General features: G+C 40.1%; 2 protein-coding genes across 2 annotated transcripts in view; one reads left to right on the forward strand and one right to left on the reverse strand.

Moving 5' to 3' along the window:
- Positions 1-1,046: 1,046 nt before the first annotated feature.
- DCLRE1A (DNA cross-link repair 1A) lies at positions 1,047-15,457 on the reverse strand. The gene is made up of 9 exons (XM_071446202.1): positions 14,306-15,457; positions 11,304-12,794; positions 10,761-10,894; positions 9,649-9,767; positions 7,993-8,136; positions 6,963-7,108; positions 5,833-5,987; positions 2,447-2,588; positions 1,047-1,817 (listed from the first exon to the last, which is right to left on the reverse strand). Exons 1-9 carry the CDS (start codon positions 14,718-14,720, stop codon positions 1,651-1,653), a joined length of 2,913 nt encoding a protein of 970 aa, XP_071302303.1. The 5' UTR covers positions 14,721-15,457; the 3' UTR covers positions 1,047-1,650.
- Positions 15,458-15,730: 273 nt separating this feature from the next.
- NHLRC2 (NHL repeat containing 2) overlaps positions 15,731-18,140 on the forward strand; it is a 30,978-nt gene continuing 28,568 nt past the window's right edge. Inside the window, exons 1-2 of the mRNA XM_071446120.1 lie at positions 15,731-16,071; positions 17,963-18,115. Coding sequence (XP_071302221.1) covers positions 15,909-16,071; positions 17,963-18,115 — 316 coding nt within the window. The 5' untranslated portion in view covers positions 15,731-15,908. The remainder of the gene's footprint in view (positions 16,072-17,962; positions 18,116-18,140) is intronic.

Raw genomic sequence — 18,140 nt, forward strand, 5'->3', positions numbered from 1 at the left:
AAAGACCCTGAAGGCAAAAAAACCCCATGCATAATTCCTTAACAATCAACTGGTAAAATATTGCCTGCCAAATAGGATCCCCAAATTTGCTCTGATTTGTACAAGGCATTCATTCAGGTTTGGTTCTTGCAAAAGCCATAAAAGATCCTTCTTCATACACCTCCACAAAGGAGTGGAATCCTAGGAATGAGCACTCCAGTCCAAGACAGTTACCAGTCCTAGTGACAGCCAGCTAGCACTATGCATGATGTAAAACAAAAACTTCAGATTCCTTTAAATGCTTGAATTAAACTGAAGTATTTACAGTGCCTTATGTCAGTGAAATACTCATTCACAATTCTTTGAGTACAAAGAATCTTTTTGCCATCAGTTCCTCACTTATTTCTCTCACAAGACAAATAAAACAAGTGACTTCACATTACAGAGCTCGTCACTCAGAGACAAGGATCTGTTTATACTTGCATTGATCATTAAAAAAAATGTTCTTACAACATAAAATAGCACTGAGGATTCCAGACAAGCTACTCTGAGGGGCTGGGGAATGACTCTTTACATGTGATTCCACCCTGGAACTTTGGAAGAGTTTTTATTTTAGTGATTAAAATTTTACTAGGGTGCCTGCATGCATCCACACACTTCAGTACATAAACACCAGGCAGATGCAAAAAAAAGCAGCACTGGATAATCTGGTAGGAATTAGGGCAAAAAATGCAGAGTGAAATTTACCTTTCTGCTGCCAGTGCTAGTATTTGCCTTTCTTGTTTTTCCAGAGTTCAGGTGACAAACCTGTATATAAACAACCTGCAAACCCCAGTGTTTATATACAACCTGTATACAAACAACCCTGCAAACCCCAATGGAGATTCCAGGGTGAGGAACCACTCCTGTGCTCTGAACACCTGCTGAGAACTGGCACTGCAGAGGACACAGGAGCAACTTCAGACAAGCAACATACACAGCACATTCACCAAGGACAGTGCAGACAGGTTGCTCAGGTTAGCAACTCTGGCTCTGAAAGGAAATGCTTTTTGCTCAGAAAGAACACATAGGCATAAGATATATTCTTTATTTTAAAAAAGATCACTAAAAAAAAGAGCAAAAAACCTTGAGCAGAATGTAGAAGTGTCTTTTGTAAACAATTGTCTGAAGTACATATGCTGCAGGAGCCCACGTCAATACTCTCTCATAAGGTAAGTTTTTTTAACAATATTTAAATCACAATAGTCAGTTCTGCCTCATGAAATGAGCTTCTCTGAGGCCTGAGTAGACAGCATGTGACATAAGCTCAATATTGTCTCATTTATTACAATAACTTATTTTCAGAAATTATCCTGGAGACTGTTGAATCCCCAGCATTACACATCTGAGCATCTCCACAACCTGAGGAAAATTAAGAACAGGGGAAAGGGAGTAAGACAAATAACCTAAAATATGAACTTGCAAAAATGGTATGTTATGGGGAAGAAAAAAGTAGTAGATACACAAGAAAGCAAGGTGCCTTTTTTTCTTTTCCTAAATTTATCTTTCTTCAAAGAATGGCAGTTTAGTCCTCCCTAAAGAAAGCTTAATGGAAAAGGGAGATAAATAAAACTCAGGAACTCAATTCCCATTCCAGCCTACTTCCTTTGCAACATACATTCTTCTTCATATTTATTTTTGCCTATTGCCCTCGGTCATCCAGTCTCTAAAATGCATTTCCATCAAGCTTCTGTCTCTCCAGTCACCAACATTGACAGTGGGGATGATTTTCTGTGGCTTCAACCACTGAACAAAACGCTTCATTTCCAGGTAACTGCTGTGCTCACTGTAAGGAATCCCTGAAATGAAAACAAATCACAGCCATCTGTCAGGCCACTGAGCTTCCTCCAAGCCTTCCAGCTAAGAAATACTTTAGATAAAAGGGTTTTTTTCAATTCCTATTTGGGATCCAAAGTTTATAGCTAAGGTAAAACACCTCCCTCCCTCCTCCCTCCAATTTTCCCTTCTAGGAAAATTACCTTGCATTAAGTCACCAAGTCATTCATCAGTACAAGCTAAGCAACATCAGTGACCTGGTTAAAGGAATGTTAAGGGTTTTAGCTCCACCCACCAATAAGAACTGAGAGGAAGACACTCTCTCAGAAACAAGACACAGAATGAAATCTTGGCTCTGGAACTACACTGCCACCAGCATCACTCAGGCCAAGACTCCATCCCTGAAGTCTCTACCCATATCAGGTGAAACTTTTTATTTGCATAACAAGGACAGGTGCAAAATGTATGTAAAAATCTGCATTTAAGTTGTTCTTGATTACTCATTTCACAGATCTCTCCTGAAGAGATCTGTTGTTTCTCAATGAGTTACCAGAAAAAGCAGCAGTTACAAATTCAGTAGGAGTTTCCAGAATAAAAATAGGAAAAGCATCCACACAAAGCCAAATGTACTGAATCTTTGCCACTCTTATACCATATATAGTGATTTTTCCTCTTGTCTGAGGCTTGATATCCTCCAGAGAAAGGCATGAATCAGAGTAGGTCCACCCCGTAGGTTTGAAAGCCAGAATTTGATCAAAATTCTCAGAAAACTTATTCAAGTGATCTTGCAAGCTCTGTGGGGAAAAAAAAAAATAGCATATACTTAATCCCATTAAATAGCTAATTAGACTAAAGATTTGCCATTTCATGATGGAGAAGATTCAGACTACATTTTCTTTTCATGCGCTGGCATTTTTTAATTTTAATGAGCACCTACCTTGCAATTATTAATGACAAATACTGACATTTGCAAAAGAACTGGTCCCTTAGGATCTCAATTTCTTCATCTGAATTAGGAACATATGAACAGCTTTGCATTACAGATCAGAACACATAAGGAATAATCACACTTTCTTATAAACCTTGCTCCACAAATTGTTCATTTCCTCCTCTAAACCAGAGGTCAGCAGCTGAGTGGAGATGGAAGATGGTGAAATGCTGCTTCAGTGCAAAATCATCACAGAGGTTTTGACACCTGCTTATGCCCACAAGTAACCAGAGTTAATTAACCTACCCCAAAAAACTTAAGCCAGTGCACGAGCTAAGTATTGCTCTGAGCACTAAACCATGTTTTACCACCTCTCCAAGACAGGAAGGAAACCACCTCTCATCTTCTCACTCTAAAAAGGAAATTACCTTGAAAAAATTTCCAAGTATGTACAATCCTATGCCTGCATAAAGTGAAGTCAGTATTGCTTCAAGTTAAAAACAGAAAATCAATTTGATGTGTCCTGTATAAAATCTTACAGGCAAATTCCTAATCTGAAAGCCCTACAGGGTTACAGAACTGAAAATCAAACTTTATATTAGCAGGAGAGAGAGGAATACAAAATAAAGGCTGATTAAAAAGGAGGGTAGAGGGAGATAGATGGGCTGTGATAGAAAATTATCTAACCTGTCAGACACTTGAGAACTCTAAAACAGGGCAGCAGAAAGCTGCCACATTTAACAAAACCTTCAGTACAATGTCCAATAGCAACATTTAGAATCCATCAACCCAGGTACACAAAATAATTTTTAAAAACCCTACCACAGAAGACACTTCATTCAGCAACAAGAATTATGGCTCACTGCTGTGACTTTCAACACACTGTGAATGTTCAGTCCTCATTTGATTAAAGGTATAACTGTAGCAGTCTAATTCTCCTTCACCCTCCATTTTGGGAGTATTAACATAGATTAAGGTAATTACTCACAAATTTTCTCCCCTGCTCTAATGAAATCTAAATATAGTACTTCAAATGCAATGATTATTATATTAACAATGCTAATCTGCTTTTGAGTTTTGTTATGAATCAAGTGTGCAACAGTCACATTAAGGATGCAATTTCAAGCTTATAAAAAATTATTTGTGCATTTTAATCACTTTCACTTCTGAAAGTCTCACCTCAATGCCAGTACAAGACCTTGCTGAGTTAAACAACATGAAAGATTCACAGACCCACAAAAGTCAGTTCCCTGGAAAGTTTCCACCACATAGTCAAGTTAGGCAAAAGCCTCAATTTTTGAGTTACAAAAAAAATTGTTTGTTGCAAAAGAACCATGCATGCATTTTGGAAAAGATGGCCTCTTTCCCCAAAACAAATGACTGCTGTGTTTGCTCATAACAAGTCCATTTTAAATACACATTCCAATTTCTTCGTTTATTGCTTTAGCCAACACTGTTCTAAACCTTCACCCTTTTGAATGGAAAATGTATTTCACTGCTACACCAACCTCCTTCAATCACCATGACAGCCTGATATTCAGAGTGCCACTAAAGTCAGCAGTGTACACAAACAGATTCCATAGGATAGGAAAAGACTCAAGCATGATTAAATATTTAATTTACCACTAGCCCTAACACCACTTAAACTCATCTGGCTTATTCAAGAACAGCCATTTGTCAGTACATAGAGCAATCCCTGCATTTTACTGGGGTAAAACCAAATACTGCAGTGAAGTACCACATCTCTGGGTTTGTTTGGGTTTTTTTTATATTTTCTTAATATATACCAAATCCAAAAGTAAGATAAATGATCATATGAACATATGATGATCATATGAATGCTTAATCTTTAAGCATTTAAAATTCCTTTTCAGGGTCCAAGCATGGCTTTTGTCACACTGGAGATTGGTCTAGAGGCTGCTGATCTCAGAGGTGAGACCCTGCCTGACACAACTGCCTCCCTCTGGGGAGTAAAGCTGCCCTTGAGGATTTCCCCTCCACCTCCTGAAAGTCCAGTTCTGTCAGTGTCCATGCATGCTGGGACAGGTGACTTAGCAACCCAGAAGTCTGCAGAAGAAACTCAAATCAATTCCTGTTTAAGACAGCACAACACACTAAAAATAAATCCATACATATTTCCATTACTCATTTTCTGCTCCACCACTGAAAACATCATGGAACAAAGTTAAAGCATTAAGATACTAAGTTCCATCTCCTGCAGCTCCATCCAAACCATATAGCCTTTTTTACTCCTTTTTAGGTCAACTCTGACCTCCACTTGTCCTGCAGCTAAATACCATCTTGGTCTGAAGGATTTGCTTGAGATGGCACAGCAGGCCTGAAGCAAAACAGGAAAATTAATCCAAGCCTGTAAGGCATAAACAGCCACTGGTTTTTTGGTTTTTTTTCCTTTCTTCCTGGTTACTTTAATCTAGAGCCTGCTGCTTTACCTTACTGCCCTTCAGTATTTTGTCTATTTAGAATAACCTGGGAATAAGTCATCTTTCCAAACAAAGAAATTCCCAGAAAAAATGCTCAACAACAAAAACTCAGTGTCTCAAATCTCAACCAAATGTGCATTTGAAATCAACTTAGATGAAATCATGCTTTAAAATTAACTGGTTTACTTGCTTTTTTGACAAATATTAGAGAACTGGTTTACTTGCTTTTTTGACAAATATTAGAGAACTGGTAGTTGGCCATGTTCATAGGCTGCCTCAAAACAGAGGCTCATAGGCAGAAAATCCTTTTAGACTTTTCCTACACTGGACCAGGTAAAAGACAGGCTGAAAACAGGAACTCCATGTCACAATATATTAATTGCTAAGAGGACAGATCAGGCAGTCATTACATAAACCTACTTCAAAAAGGCCTGCAAAGAGCAGGTCTTTGAACAAGCCTCACCTTATCTTGAACAAGTACCACATCATGTTTGGATAAGTTATTAATGTTTAATTGCATTTCATTTTCAATGTATTGCTACATGTCAAAGCCCCACTAAATAAATATGATCTGACAAGAGGTTAAAAAGCACCAAACACAGCAGTGGCTGGGAAGAGCCAAGAGAATTTTACTGGCACGTTCATCAATAGTCCATTTTCTGAACTTACCTTAAAATTAATTTGCATCATGGGAAGAACATGAAGCAAAGTACCCTTCCAGTCCACACTGATGAGGGAATTGACAGCTGCTGACTCCAAGCACTGCAGGGTTTTGTATTTGTCACGGGACATACTTGCCTTTGAGCCCAGAACTTCAGCAATTGCTTTAGGATTCATTAGGAAGAAATCAGATAGAGAAAATTATAAGAGTTCTTTTTTGGCTTGTTTTGGACATAGTCCTGATTGTTGTACAAGGTAAGTTTTACTATTAGAAAAGAAATCCATATTCAACAGGATATAGTGTTTTGTACCCTTACATTAGGAAGAGAATCCTATAATGAGTGTTAAAAACCTTTGTCCCATACATTTTAGCAGCAGAATTTTGTATAACAATTGGAAAAAGAAGGAAAAGTACCTTGATAAATTCTAAGTCACATTTCTTTGGTAGAGTGTTACTGAGGTGAACTGGTATTTATTCCAAAGATGCCAGAAATGTGCAGTTTTTGGAATATGTGACAAACAGCCCACACTGAAGACAGACTAAATTTCAGTGAGAGTAGGTCTTGTATTGATGATTTTAAATATGCACAAATGGTGCACATCTGCCTGCTCTGAAGCAGACATTTGGGCAATCATGCTGGTTCCTGGTGCTGTAACTGACTGAAGCATAGCACACAAGATCTTCACTTAGTCAGAAAAGATATATAATATAAACTGGAAGGAAAAGCTCAAAATAGAAGTCTACTCTAAGAATAACATACCTTTGCTGTTTTTTGAAATTATTAACAACAAGAATGTCATAAAGACCTCACTTATTTATTTTTTAATTGCTCTTAGCAATTTTCTCACCACAGTCAATTAAAGAGGTTCTTACAGTTAGTATATAAACTGGCCACATGTATCTTCAGTGTGGGGGGAAGGTTGTAAACGTGGTAGAACACGATTTCTTTCAGAAAGTTAAAGCTTATTGATTAGAAAACTTAAAAAATAGCAGGAGGATTATTAAATACATTTAATTTCTTTACACTATATCTGAACATTCTGACTAAACAACCTTTTATGTCTTCAAGAAAGCCATTTTGTAACACTAAATTAGACATTAAATTAGTTCTTTGATCCAATACACTTCTTTTACATACCTAAGAAAACTTTTTCTTTTCCAATGGAGTAGGTGCCACAGACAACTAGAGTTCGTGGGTTTAAGGTCACTGTCTCAAAGGCAATGTTGACAGCAAACTGGATAACCTCTTGTTGTGCAGGAAAAGTGTACTCAGGGCTACAGTATCTGGGGCAGGGAAACAAAATAGATCACTTTGTTACAAAAGATAAAAGACATCTGGAATTGCCACGAAGGCCCTCAAAACTCCATGTACTCAGGAAGTGAAAAAGACATTACTCTTCTATATAATAGCAGTCTATTAGAAACACTGAGGTGCCCAGAAATTGTTGCAACAAAAATCACACTGAGCATATATCATTGTTTTCTCTACAACTATTCACTGTCTGGTACTGAATTCTACATTTTCTTCTCCATGAATACCAAGTGCTCTTGCAAGATTGATATTTCTGTCACATCCTGATTATATCCTTATATCTATTTTTTGTCATACACACAAACCATAATGTAAGTCATTACTCATTCACAGAAACATATGGAACAGAAATGAAAGTCTGCAGCTGGGCATTAGTCATCATTCACACAAAACCAATTTTATATAAATGAATCAGAGGAAGGTCTAATGAAAACTCCCAAAACTGATTCAGCCTTTTGGCATTCTTTCACCTTTGAATTCCTTCACACTTCTTTTTATAATGGAGTTGAATCCACTGAAAACTAGTGTTCCATAAACCTGAACACTTAATGTATGAGTTTTGACACCCTAAATTTAATACCACTTATAAATAATATGGTGACCTGAGCAAATACTTCAGCATCTTTTCCACCACTTTCCACTTTTATTCTCTAATGTAACAGCATAACCAGTGAACAAGCTACACATACACGTACTTTTAATAAATCTCTGCTTTTATTCAACACTAAATAGAGCTAAAAAGTCTTATCACAGCAATGTAATTTAAAATTACATTTATTTGGTTCAAAGCCTTACTAAACTGAAAAGACTAAGAACAAAAACAACAACAAAAAAAATCAATTTCCAGCCAACTCACGTGGTATCAAGGTAAAGGGTGTGGATTTTCTGGCCCATCAGAGCAGGGTAGCGCTCCATGGAAGGGTCTGCTCTGAAGTCCCCTGTGTGCAGAATAACAGCCCCACTTGGCAGGTAGAAGAGGATCATTGCTGCACCTGGACAACTGAAACAAACAAACAAAAAAGCCCAACACAAATTATGTCAACTCTCTATACTGATAAACTACTTTAAGAGATAGACCACACTTCAGCAGTAGAAACATATGCAGAATAGCATTTTAGATCATAGCTGCTATACAGACTAATTCAGCTAGGAATTCCTGATTTCTAAAGGAATTCTGCAGCTAACCCTATGGCCACACACAAACTTGAGTTCTCACCTGAGATGGAAAGAAGAAACAAAAAATCCACATCAACAGTAAAGCAATCAAATATCAACTGCCTTTTTGGGATGCCCCACCTTCCAGGCATGGCACAGATCCTGCCTAAGCTGCAATCATGCTATTATTTGGTTCAAAGAGGAAACAGCACACCAAAGAAAAGCAGCAATCTTGCTCAAGACAAACAGAATTGTATTGCTGCAGATTCATCTTCCTTCCTGCAGGACTTACTGGAGCACTTTCTGTTAAATTCTATTTGCAGATTTTAAATGTTGTTCTAGATCCAGAAGTCCCTGGTTACAAACACAACTCCCTTACTGCTGACAGTGATTCCATTGTGCCTTCTGCAGCTGCTCGCCAAAGCTTTCTGAAGGGCAAGACTGGAAAACCTGAGTGGGACTATTTTAGATATCAGTCACCTGCAAAGGGTAAATGAAATCTCAAAAAAAGAAAAACTGGCCTGAAACAAAGTGAAAAGGACAGAATTAGTGAACTCTTCAAGAAGCTGAACTTTGTAGCTAAGGTATGCACAGCTTTTAAATTGGAGCAGGGAATCAGAGGACAAACAGGAAAAATGAGAAGAATACAAATTACATAAGCAGCAAGGCTTCCTTCATTCCTAGAGATGGTTCTCAGAGGCCTTAATGGAGTTTTATCTCTCCAAGTATAAACAAATCTTACACTAAGCAATGTTCAAACCAGCTGTGACACAGTCCTGCATTTCAATAAATGTACTGCAGGGAAGGGAGTCTTCCTCTAGCCCATGGCCAAAAAAATGTACCAAGAGGCAGAACAAGAGCACAGGACTGGAAGTCAGGTGCTGCTGAACTTTAAATCCAGCATTTCCACACAGTGCCCGTCTAACAGACAAAATCTCACCCTTTATCACCAAATTCAATAGAAATCTTGTCCAGATTTCAACAGGCTTTTCTTCAAAGTCCAATTTTCAAAATGTTAGCTAGGTTGTGTCTCTCACAGGATCCAAAGTACCACATTTTTCTTTAGCTGAGGATTTCCCTATCATCAGTTCAAGCTACAGAAACCTAATGTATCTGATAATCAAATCTACTAGGTTCCCAACTAGACACCAAAAACCAGGAAGTGTTCAGACCACTAGAAAATCATTCACCTCTCAAACAAAAATTACAGAGCAACACGTGGTTAACACAACGTACACAAAAAAAAGTTAAATTAAATTCTAAAAAACCCTATTTCATTTTTGAAGATAACTCACCTATTTAAAAGCTAACTACCTGTAAGAAATTCTCCACCTGTAAGAAATGCAGTGATACCTACTGATTGGCATCAAGCAACAGCACTTTGATCCCATTGACCACACAGGGCGTGTCCATGGGCAGCACGTGGACATACTGCTCCTGCACTCGGAGCTTGCTCTTCACCAGATTGCCAGTTATCTGCAACACAGACAGGATTTAAAACAGGAACAAAGTCTGAAAAAATCATTGTTCAATATGGAAACAAAAGCTCTCAAAGCCAGACTGGCTTGGAGAGCAACTATAAGGCTCTGGGTGTAGCCAAGCCCTTCAGCAGCATTTCACTTCTGAAAAAGCAAACTGAGAAAAGCTGTCTTCAGGTAGCAAACTTTTAAAAGCCTGTCAACAGGCTGTGGATTGGAATCAGAGAGGAGGCAAATAAGGGGGAAGAAGATCTGTTGCACACTATCAAGTCAAGAGAAAGAGGTGGGTAAAACCTTCTTTAAACAAGTGAAGAAGTTTCCAGGTAACAGCTGGTTGGACCTACAACAGCTAATGGCAGTCGTGGCCATTCAGCAGCCCAAAGTACAGGACACAAATAATGAGTCTGAAATAATTCTACTTGCTTAATGTGGAAAAGAGGTGACTCATGCAGAATCTATTTCAGACTTCCATCACTGAAACAGTTTAGAGAAAATGGAGCCAGATTCTTCATGATGCACACATACAAAAAAAAAGCTACAATGGCAAGTTGCAAAACCAGATATTTCAAATGTATTATTAGGGGGGGAAAAAAACTAGAAAAGGTAAGCACTGCAACAGGTTGCAAGGAGACATAGTAAATTCTGGCCAATGTTCAAAATTTGACTGACAAAAGACTCCCTGCAGTCTGATCTAACTTTGAAGGTTCCACTGTGCAGGAAATTGGTCTATGTGACCTCCACAGATCCTTTTTAAACCTGATTTTTTTTCATGGTATCAAGGGAGGGAAGTTTCACTAATGCTCTTGATCAGTCAAATCAAGGTAAGGACTTCACACAAACAAAATGGACTCTCCCCTGTACATGTCCACTAACCCAATAAAGGGCCCCAACCACTGATCTTCTATTTACTTCCATCAGTACAGAAGTGATGGACATAAAAGTACAAAAGCATATGGATATAATGGTATCTAGTAATCTTGAAAAGCCTTACCTTATTACAGTAGATTGGAAACCTGAAGTTTTTTGTTAGTCCACTGTAGTGGTCAGAGTGAAAATGAGTAAGGAAATAAGCTGTGCAGCCTTCAATTTCCCCATACTGAAAGGCATCAACTGTAAAACCAGTTCCTACAGCAAAGAGGGAAGAGAATCCAGCCAGTAAACATGCGAAGTTCAAAACCAATTTCTAATCAGATATTGATTTGTTTTTTCCTTTCTTTCCAGTTAAAAGGTAATAGTTATTCTGCATACAACTGAAGGAGCCATTTAAAGATTCATGTGTTTTGTGTATCAGTCAACAGTGGCAAAAAGAGATTTTCACAAACTAAAATAAAATTTTCACAAACAAATACTTTCAAAGGCCTCCCATATGTTGTTCAGCTGCCCTCTTACACAGATGGCAACCAATTAAGCAAATAAGACACATTATGGAAAGCAGTTTTCAGGAGTAAAAATACTGAAGTCTAAAATTAGGACAAAAACACAACACTCCAGCAAAAATAAATTAACCTCTATGAAAAACCAAGTTACCTCTCACCTGGTATTTTCTTGTAGAAGGGGCACTGTTTTTTTCTTGCTCCTTCACCTGTAGTAGGTAATTCTTTAAATTTTTTTCTCCACCTTCGTTGGCCACCAGAAGGTACATCTGCAATGGCTTCATTTTTACCTGAACTTTCTGTAACCGCTTCCACATCTCCCACAGACCCCTCAGCCTTCCTTTTTTGCTGTCTGGGCCTCTTTCCATTAGGAGATACTGAAGCTGGTATCTGCTTTTTCTCCTTCAAACACGCCTCTCCTTTGCTTTCCTCCTTTGCTTTGGGTTTTAACCCAAAGAAAACACCAATGTCCATTTGTTTAAGTTCTTTGGCAGGACTGGACTTACTGTTCACAGATGCTGATGAAAGAGATGGCATTGATTTAGAAGAGATGGGGCTGGGAAAGCACACAGCAGCCGTACTAAGATTTCCTTTTTTCTCCCCTGCTGTCTGCAAACTCTCCTGGTGAGCTGTTTTATCAATTGCACTGGCAGTCTTTTTATGTGTACCAGTTAAAATGTTACTTGGCTCCCTCAAAACATTACACTTCTGTGTCAGAAGAGAGCCACCATCTTCTCTGTCTAGCAGTGATGATGTCCCAGTAAAACCCACATATGCAGAACCCAGAGCACAAGCACCAGCATCTTCTGGCTCTGTGGCTCCTGCTTTTGCAGCAGAGGAAATCAATTCTGGCTGTTCAGCCTCCCTGTCACTACAAGCAGAAGAGGATCCACTGGCTACCACCCCTTGCTGAGGATCTAGATGGTTCAGTGTATTTTCTTCCCCACAGAGGGGTTTTTTAGTTATGAAATTTTCCATTTTTGCATGCTCATACTGAGGCTTCCTCTGTAAGAGAAGTCCATCAAATGTTTTAAATGCCACAGAATTGGAGTCTTCTTCTGAGTTTTGCACTTCGAATAATTTATTCTGTGATACTTTTACTTTTTCCTCCTCTTCCTCTTCACTTTCCTCAAATGTACTTAGTGGTGAGTAAGAAATTCCATAGTCATTGAAATCCACTCCTGACTGTAGCAGACTTGGCTGACTTGCATCTTTCTCTACACACAGATGTTTTCCTGTCTCACTTTCTTGAGAGGATGCAAAATCAAAAAATTCAAATTTACAATGATTATCTGCTGTCTCTGGAAGCTGAAGTGTCTGCTGAGTTTTTTCAAGACCTGCAAAAAAGGAAGTGCTTCCACTAATTGTATTTAGAGACTTCATTTGTGGTGAATTCCATACCATTGATGCACAGTCATCATTTGGGGCGTGCTTTATTTCAGTAGAGGGTTTCTCATTCCCTGAGGTTTCCTCTGCATAACTTGGGGAGCAGCTGGGCTTTGCAGCAGGAGCACATGTCACCTTCATGTCCACAGTGGTTCCCAAAGGGTTTTCAAGGTACTCCCCTGCCCTGTTTGCTGCAAGCAGAAAATGGCTGTAACGCTTGTAGTGGGATGGGATGGTGGAGGTGCACTGCAGACCATCAGGACACTCTGTGGAAAGAGTCAAACAAAGGAGCAATGGTAACACCTTGGCAAGTATAGTTGGCATGGTTAAAATCAAAATCTCATGTGACACAACATTTAGGAGCTTTTTCTTATAAATACAGCTGCTGGAGGATAGAAGGCACAAATAAAAAGTAATTTTCAAGCCACCAAGGCCTCTTGCTCTGAGCTGAGCAATGAGAAGCTTCCATCCTGAAACCAAACACAGCACTATGACTGAATTTTACAGCCCATGAAAAAGAATACTTGACCCTGTTTCAATGCTGTGCTCCTGTAATCACACGGCTTCTGATTTAGAATTGTCTCACAGTCAAGCAACAAGCTCAGAGAAGTAGTGCCAGAAACAGCCAGTACACTACAAATATAAGTAACAAACAAATAAACCTATCTCAATTCTGAATTAACCTCAAAGTCCATTTTAAACTGTCTGATATTACACACTAGGAAAATAAAGAAAAAAAGTTGTGCATTTACCTATGAAGAAAACATTCAGTGTTGAGATGCTAGGGAAGAAAATCCATAGCACTTTCCTATGCCTTTCCCAGTAACAACCTGCCAGCCTAACTTTTCAGGCTTTTAAAGTGAATGCATAAACCCACCAGAAGGATTTTGCACCTGTTAATTATGGGAGTAAGACAGAAATGAGGTGTTAAAACACCTGCCTTAAATTAAAAGCACTGCCAAAATCAGCATGAAAGGACTTACATGTTATTGTTCCAAAGAGAAACTCGAGGAAAGTTATCAAAATATAAAAAGTTGATTGCATTACCTAAAACAGCCTTTACTTATGTTACTGTATGCTTTCTATTTTACAAAAGTTATGAGGTATATTAAGGACATAAATTGGATACCTGAATCTGTTTAGCTATAGTATTTCCCCGTGAAACTAGAATTTGGAAAGTGTCAGTTTTACTCTTCTTGTACAGAGCTCAAAAGAAAACAGTTGTCTTATGATACAGGAATGTTAGTCTCTATTTCTATATAAAATTTCTAAACCATAGTGGGCCACAAGTTAACATTTCAAGTAAATTGGCACATTTCAGCTTCCAAATGTCCATAGACACCTGAACAAATCACGTATCAACATGAATACAAGATAATAAAATCTATACCCAAGGAGATAGAAACTTCATGTCAAAGGTAGCACTCTAGTGCATGAAGGTTCTTTTCTGACACTGTCATTGTAACAGGTTTCATTACTTTAAATATACTCCTTCAGTTTGTTGAATGAAATACTAAAACTTGATAAACAGCCATGAAACTTTCTCAGAGATTAGATTCGGAAATTTTATTTTCATGTCAGATTTCCACGTTTTTCACAAAGAAGCAAAAATTTCGTATAAAAATAGAACTGATCAGCAACAACATAATAAAACATGATAAAAACCACACTAACTACCATTTCAGATTTTGAGCTGAATAAAAATGAGGTTTACAGCAACATTTCATGAGAAGTCTGTAAGTTTTCTCTGAAGGCTTTTTTATTATTCTATTCATACCTTTTTCAACGGATCCTGGAGTTTCCAAACATTCATAGACATGCCACTGAGGTGTCTGGACCAGCAGCAAAGAGAAGGGCATCTGGCAGCTGGGACAGAATCCATCGTGAACGGGCTTTGCACTTTGTGAGCTCTGTTCTGCCAGGCTGCCCACACTATCCTGGGAGTGCACACTGCCGTCTTCTTTACATTCATCCACATCCTGACCAGCCCGTGAGCTCTGCTTGGCTTTCTGAGGTGTACCAGTTTTTCCTGTCAATTTCTTTTTTCCATTTCTCTTTCTTTTTGGCCTGCCCTTGCCAACACTTACATCCTGCACAGGGGTGGAGATGCTCTGTGAGTTGCTCTGATGCTTTCGCTTCCTAATGGATTTGTACTCCCAAATGTCCTCTTCCAATAAAGCATCTTCAGACATGTCAACACATTAAATATTCCCCTTTCTTTTAAGCAATGGTTCACAAACCTGACTTTCCTCTCGCTAGTATATTTTCTCTTCCCTCCACTCTTCACTATCTGAGGAAAAGCTCCAGAAGTCCATGTTAAAAAAGCAACACTGGCCCACAAACCAACCAGCAGTCCCTGATGGGACAGGAGCATGGTGGATCCTATCCCAAAAATAATTCAATGAGCCTCTCTTCGTAGATTTGCAATTCCTCCTGTTACACAGGGCCCGGCTTTGCAAATCCTTCCAGGTTGAGCCATTTCTTTCAGCTTTTCCCCAGCATCGTCAGCTCCACCCGGCCTCGGCGGGGGCAGGAAGATTTTAAAGATTCCTGCCCGAGCAAGAAAAAAATTAAAACAAAACGAGGAAGAATTCAGCTATGGGATCATGGTCGGGGTGTCCCGGGATGCTCCTCCGGAGTGTCCCCCGGGAGTGCCCTGTGATGCTCCTCCTGAGGGTCCCGGTGCTGCTCCACGGTGTGTCCCAGTACCTCCGAGAGCCCGGGATGCCCTCAGGGATGTCCCGGTGCTCCCAAATGTCCCGGGATGCTCCCAGGGACGTCCCGGTGCTCTCGAATACCCGGGATGTTCCGTGGGATGTCCCGGTGCTCCCGAATATCCCGGGATGTGCCGGTGCTCCCAAATATCCCGGGATATACCCTGGGATGTCCCGCGTCCCGCCGGTCCCGCGGGTGGCGCCTCCTCGGCCGTTTCCCGCCGTGGCCGCGCATTCGCTTCCGCAGGTTCGTCACCACGGCTGTCGCTCAATTTCTCCCCTTCTCCCATACTAAGCCCCGCAAAAAGCCCCAGATCCCCCCGTTTAAATTAATGGAGCCCGGTTTCGACTTTTTCCGGTGCTGCTCAATTTTTACATCTTAAAAACGGTAAAGCAGCCGGGCGGGAAACACGGGCTGTGTTGAATCTGCTGCGCGGGAATCTCCACCGTGGGCTTCTTCTGGGAATGTGCTGCTGTGGAAACCAAGGATACGTAAAAACACGGAATACGTGAGGAGTTCCGGCTTTAAGACAGACGAGTTATTGCGTGTCTGTACTTTGTGCTTTATTTTCTTCTTGAGTCGCGGTTTTCCGCGCTGGCGCCGCGGGCGGTGCCGAATGTGCGGCGGTGAAGCGCCAGGCCGGTAAACAGCGCCCGGGTGAGGCGATGGCGGCGGGCGGGCTGGCGGGGCTCCTGCCCGCCCAGACACAGCTCGAGTACGCGCTGCTCGACGCCGACACGGCCCAGGAGAAGGAGAACCTGGTCTACCAGTACCTGAAGAAAATGGACAGCCGCGAGCGGGACCTGACGGTGCCCGAGCTCGGCGGAGGTGGGTGGCGCGGCCCGGGCGGGGCCGGGGGCTCTCCCCGTGTGGGCTTTGCCTGGAGGTGCCGCTGCCTGCGAGGCCGGGCAGGGCCGGCCCCGTGAGCCGCTGTTAAAACGGCACTTGAACTACAAGAATTGTCACTCCTGGGAGCACCAGGAGAGAAGGGCAAGGCAAAAGAACTCCTTTAATCATCCTCTCCGTGGTACTGGCTAGAAAAACACGTTCTGTAAAGCCTCTCTTCTAAATCTGTTCCCATCTGTGCTGTGTATTTATATCTGTCGCCTGTGGTCATAGTGAGAACTTTACTAACTCTGCCTGCGTTCTGTGAGCTCTCTTGGTTTCCCGGAGCATCCCTGAGGATGTTCCCCAGCTCTCTGCTCCATGACTTAGCCTTAGCGCCTGTCAGTTTTCATGCCCCGGGTAATACAAACTGTGCTGGAGATGTCGTTCATCCTCCTCCGGTGGTTTGCCCCTCTCACACATTTCTGTCTCTCCTTGTGGCAAGGGGGAAATCAAAATGTAAGATCTCACAGGTCCTGCTCGGGGTCTTTGTAACCTTTGAGAGGCTCCCTGCAGCTGTGGGAGCTCACATCACACTGCAAGACAGCTCAGGAGGTGAGCTTCAGGCTTAAAATCACACATATCATGGGAATGAATTGCAGATTTTATCCTGTGGAGCAAAAAGGAATGCTCTCTCTGTCTAGATTTGGGGCCCTAAATTGAATCTTAGCTTTTGCCATTAGTATTGTTTCAGTGTTCTGTCAAGGCTTATTTTCTCCTCTAAAAAGAGCTCAAAGAAGTGGCCAATATATACGAAACCTATTTTAATTCTAGTGAAAAGGGAGAAATGCTGTAAAATATATAAACTACCCCTTTCTCTTGAAAAGTGAACAGCAAAGCTCCTACACTGTGGGAATAATGCATATATTTGAATTATTCTCATTATTCTCACCTAAGCTAAACGTGTGTGCATCCATTTATGTTTATGAATATATGGAGGTAGAGAACAGTCCTCCTCTTAGTGAAACACAAAACAAGCCTCCTGCTGACTTGAGTAGGAATAGCTTCTGGAGCTGTAAGAGTTTATTTTCTGAAACTGTCAAAGTGAAAGTTCAGAAAATCAGTTAGCTTTGCATTTTATTATAACTGTCTTTTCCTTTTATAATTTTCAGAAATGCTAAGAGATAATACTAGCAGACCACATTCTAGATATTTATTCCTTATCTTGATACTTCTAATGGGATCAGAGGAGGAAAGAATGTTTTCATGTCTCATGTTAAGTGGTTAAAATAAAATGACCAGGAGTACTGTTGTGTGTATCTGAAAAAGTTGTCTTTCTCCCCATGTGATGGAATTGATACCTTTGACAATCAAGATCAAAGTTATAAGCACAAGAATATTCTAATGATCTCTGAAATTAGTTCTTTACAGAACTGTTGGAAAAAAACATTAAGAGTTTAACACTTTTAAATTGTTAGTAGCTTTTATGTGAGTTCTAAATAATTGATTGTTACCCAAATGGTATTGTTGGGAGTTGAATAATGTAGATCATGCTTTAAAATTCATGTTTTTCTGAGGCTTACATGTTCTTTCAATTAAAAAGTGCCTATATAAAGTTACAAACTATCTTTTCATATTACAGTGAATCTTATTGATAATATTTTAATTTACTAATTATGAAGAATTGTGGAACATAAGGATGAGTTGCATAAATAAAAGACCTTTTGTTTGCTTTTCTACCTGCATAAAAAGGGATGTCAAACTCTTTTTTTTTTCTTTTTTTTTCTTTTTTTTTAATTTTGTTTTTAGGTTAAAAGTACCTAGAACATTGTGTGGTGTTGGTGCCTTTCCCTACCCTTCCCCTAACTGTCAGTCACTGTTCTCTGAATTCCAGATCTGCAATGGTTAAACACTGAAGGTCCCATTTCTCTTCACAAAGACCTTTGTGGAAAAGTTGTGGTGTTGGATTTCTTCACTTACTGCTGCATCAATTGCCTGCACCTGCTGCCTGACCTCCATGCCTTAGAGCACCAGTACTCTGATAAAGGTAAAAGTGCTTTGGCTGGCTCAGA

This window comes from Agelaius tricolor, unplaced genomic scaffold (assembly GCF_023055355.1).
Source record: "Agelaius tricolor isolate 1412-34295 unplaced genomic scaffold, bAgeTri1.0.p SCAF_22, whole genome shotgun sequence".
Taxonomy (NCBI): Eukaryota; Metazoa; Chordata; class Aves; order Passeriformes; family Icteridae; genus Agelaius; species Agelaius tricolor.